The 3138-nt window shown below is 43.3% G+C and overlaps 1 protein-coding gene across 1 annotated transcript; it reads left to right on the top strand.

The window, feature by feature from the left end:
• The first annotated feature begins 701 nt into the window (after positions 1-701).
• LOC132367835 (non-histone chromosomal protein HMG-14-like) lies at positions 702-1201 on the top strand. The gene has a single exon (XM_059926428.1). The coding sequence runs from the start codon at positions 814-816 to the stop codon at positions 1117-1119; it is 306 nt and encodes a 101-aa protein (XP_059782411.1). The 5' UTR covers positions 702-813; the 3' UTR covers positions 1120-1201.
• The last annotated feature ends 1937 nt before the right edge of the window (positions 1202-3138 follow it).

Raw genomic sequence — 3138 nt, 5'->3', positions numbered from 1 at the left:
GCTAAAAGGTATGAGCTTTCTTTCTGGGATGATGAAAATGTTCTGGAGTGAGATAGTGGGAACAGTTGCACAAACTTGTGAATATGATTTTTAAAAAATATCTGAATTGTGCATCTTTTTAAATGGTGAATTTTATGGTACATGAATCATACTTCAATTTCTAAAAATGACACTGCTTAGAAATAGTAAATTGCCTAGCATGACACTACTAGTATAGGTAAGGACTAAATGTTACAAACATGGAGATTAAGGCTCAGAGGGATTAAATATTGAGTCTGTTCCCTTCAGAGCTGGTTTAGTCACTAGGAACAAAAACCTTCTCAAAATTGTTCAGCAACAAAAAAACGGTATTGGTTCACATTCTTGAGAGGGAATAAGATTGCCCCAGCATATCTAACCATCAAGCTGTTCTTGATTGCTGGACTAGTCAGGTGCAGCCATAAGGTCACATTCACAGAGTACAAATATGAACACCTTCATCAGGTGCTACGAGTAGAAACAGCAAATAAGTGGGTTGTAGGCATCGCAGAACACATTCCTACACTGCGCCAGGCTCCACAGTCAGTGAGTGGTAGATCCAGGAGTCTAATATTAGGAAAAATCAATAGGCTTGTTATCTGAAGAATCAAGATTACCTCCCAGATTTTGAGCCTAAGGGACTAGAAAGATGATGCTGTCAGAAATAGAAAGGGGTTGGGTTCCAGCAGCTCGGGCGGCGGGAGGAGCGGCAGCGGCCAGGCAGCCCAGCTTCGCGAAGGCTCTCGGCGCGCCGCGGCCCGCAGGCACCCGGCACGCGCCCGCCCCGCCACCACGATGCCCAAGAGGAAGGTCAGCTCCGCCGAGGGAGCGGCGAAGGAGGAGCCCAAGAGGAGATCGGCGAGGTTGTCAGCTAATCCAGCTCCTGCAAAAGTGGAAACGAAGCCAAAAAAGGCGGTAGGAAAGGATAAATCTTCCGACAAAAAAGTGCAAACAAAAGGGAAAAGGGGAGCAAAGGGAAAACAGGCTGACGTGGCTAACCAAGAGACTAAAGAAGACTTACCTGCAGAAAATGGAGAAACTAAAAATGAGGAGAGCCCAGCTTCTGATGAAGCAGGAGAGAAAGAAGCCAAGTCTGATTAATATCACACACCTGGTCCTATCAGTGGTCCCTGTTTCCCTTCTTGTACAATCCAGAGGAATATTTTCATCAACTATTTTGTAAATGCAAGTTTTTTAGTAGCTCTAGAAACATTTTTAAAAAGGAAGGAATCCCACCTCATCCCATTTTTTAAGTGTAAATGCTTTTTTTTAAGAGGTGAAATCATTTGCTGGTTGTTTATTTTTTGGTACAACCAGAAAATAGTGGGATATTGAATATGGGAGGCTCTGATTGTCTTGGGTGTCAGCTTAACATTCCACAGATGGAGGATAGCTTTTATACCCTATAATACAAAGCATACTAAATGGCAGTTTGGAGTCAGTTGTGCATTTAATGTCTTAAACACTTAAATTACTTCTCTTCCCACGTTGTTTTTGGTAGAATTGTTTCCTAAAGCAAACCACTCACCCCTTGATCTTGGCTCTCCTGGGCAGAATTTTGTGCACTCTGTAACATCTTTGGTAGTGGTAGTCCAGTTCTTCTAGTAACTGTTAATGTGCTGTGAACGATGGACAATTTGAGTATGTAGTGTATATGATATTAAATTGTGAATTAGTGGGACTTACGATGTAACAGCATATCAATATTTGAAGATATAGGTACTTGATATCCTGTGAAGGAAAATTTGCCCCCAAATTTTAAGCTGGAAAGTCACTGGAATAACTGTTCAGAAAAGAATCACAACTACATGATTTTTTAGGTTTTTGGTATGTATGTTGAGAATTGTGTACAAATTGAAATGTCTGTGTACTGATCCTCAAAACAACCAATAAAATCTCAATTATGAAAGAAAAAAAAGAAATAGAAAGGAAGGTAGGAAACAGGAATTAGTGGGAAGGGAGAGAACGAGTTTGTTGGGACAGGCTGAATGTCAGCTGACAATGGGACCACGATATAGAAATACAGCTAGAAATATAAATGGTACAGTCCACAACCTTGAAGCACAGTTGGTGATCAAAACATTAGTTGTCTTCCACCATCCCTTGATTCAACTCCCACCTCTTATACTTTTCCACTCATTCTTAATAGACAGTCCTACTGTAATCTTAAGTTATAAACACAGGTCTCAATTCAATAATTAGAATGTACAGTTCCGGGCTTCCCTGGTGGCGCAGTGGTTGAGAATCTGCCTGCCAATGCAGGGGACACGGGTTCGAGCCCTGGTCTGGGAAGATCCCACGTGCCGCAGAGCAGCTGGGCCCGTGAGCCACAATTACTGAGCCTGCGCGTCTGGAGCCTGTGCTCCGCAACGAGAGACCGCGATAGTGAGAGGCCCGCGCACGGCGATGAAGAGTGGCCCCCGCTTGCCACAACTAGAAAAAGCCCTCGCACAGAAACGAAGACCCAACACAGCCATAAATAAATAAATAAACAAATACTTAAAAAAAAAAGAATGTACAGTTCCATGAAATGGTCAAACCTCTGAACTTAATTTAGCATCAAATCATCTTCCCACCCTCATCCTTCCTACCCTGCAGGCTGGAATGGGGCTTCTGCTCATATTCTCCTTCACTTGCTACCTGAAGGTTTGCTCCCCCTATAGAATGAAGCTGGGTGGGGAAGTGGGGAGCAGAGGGAGTGAGAAGGAGAGGGGAGGTAAAGGGATAAAACAGTTCTTTACTAGTTCAGTGGCTTCAGTCTTGCCAAGCAGGCAATTAAAGCTGATTCCATGAATGGGCCTGGCAGATTATTAAAGTTGATGCTTTCTCTCAAGGGGCCCTTTAAAGATCCCCTGCTGGGCTCCTGTCTCCTGCTGTTCTCCTGCAGAGGTGACAGAGTTGGGAGGGTTGGAACATATTTCAGTTTCTTCCTCAGCTCCTTGTCTTTAGATGATTCACTTCTATCCTCTTTGCCCTAAGGTCTCCTTGCCCCCTCACAAATGTCCCCATGATGGCCTTCTCTCCTGCATGGCCCCTTCTGGTCCATAGGAAACACTCATTTATTATTGACCTTTCAAACATATCGCAAGTTAGAAAAAATAGTTTAGTAATAGAATAATG

Source organism: Balaenoptera ricei, chromosome 6, assembly GCF_028023285.1.
Source record: "Balaenoptera ricei isolate mBalRic1 chromosome 6, mBalRic1.hap2, whole genome shotgun sequence".
NCBI lineage: Eukaryota > Metazoa > Chordata > Mammalia > Artiodactyla > Balaenopteridae > Balaenoptera > Balaenoptera ricei.
This window is presented reverse-complemented; position numbering and strand designations above follow the sequence as displayed.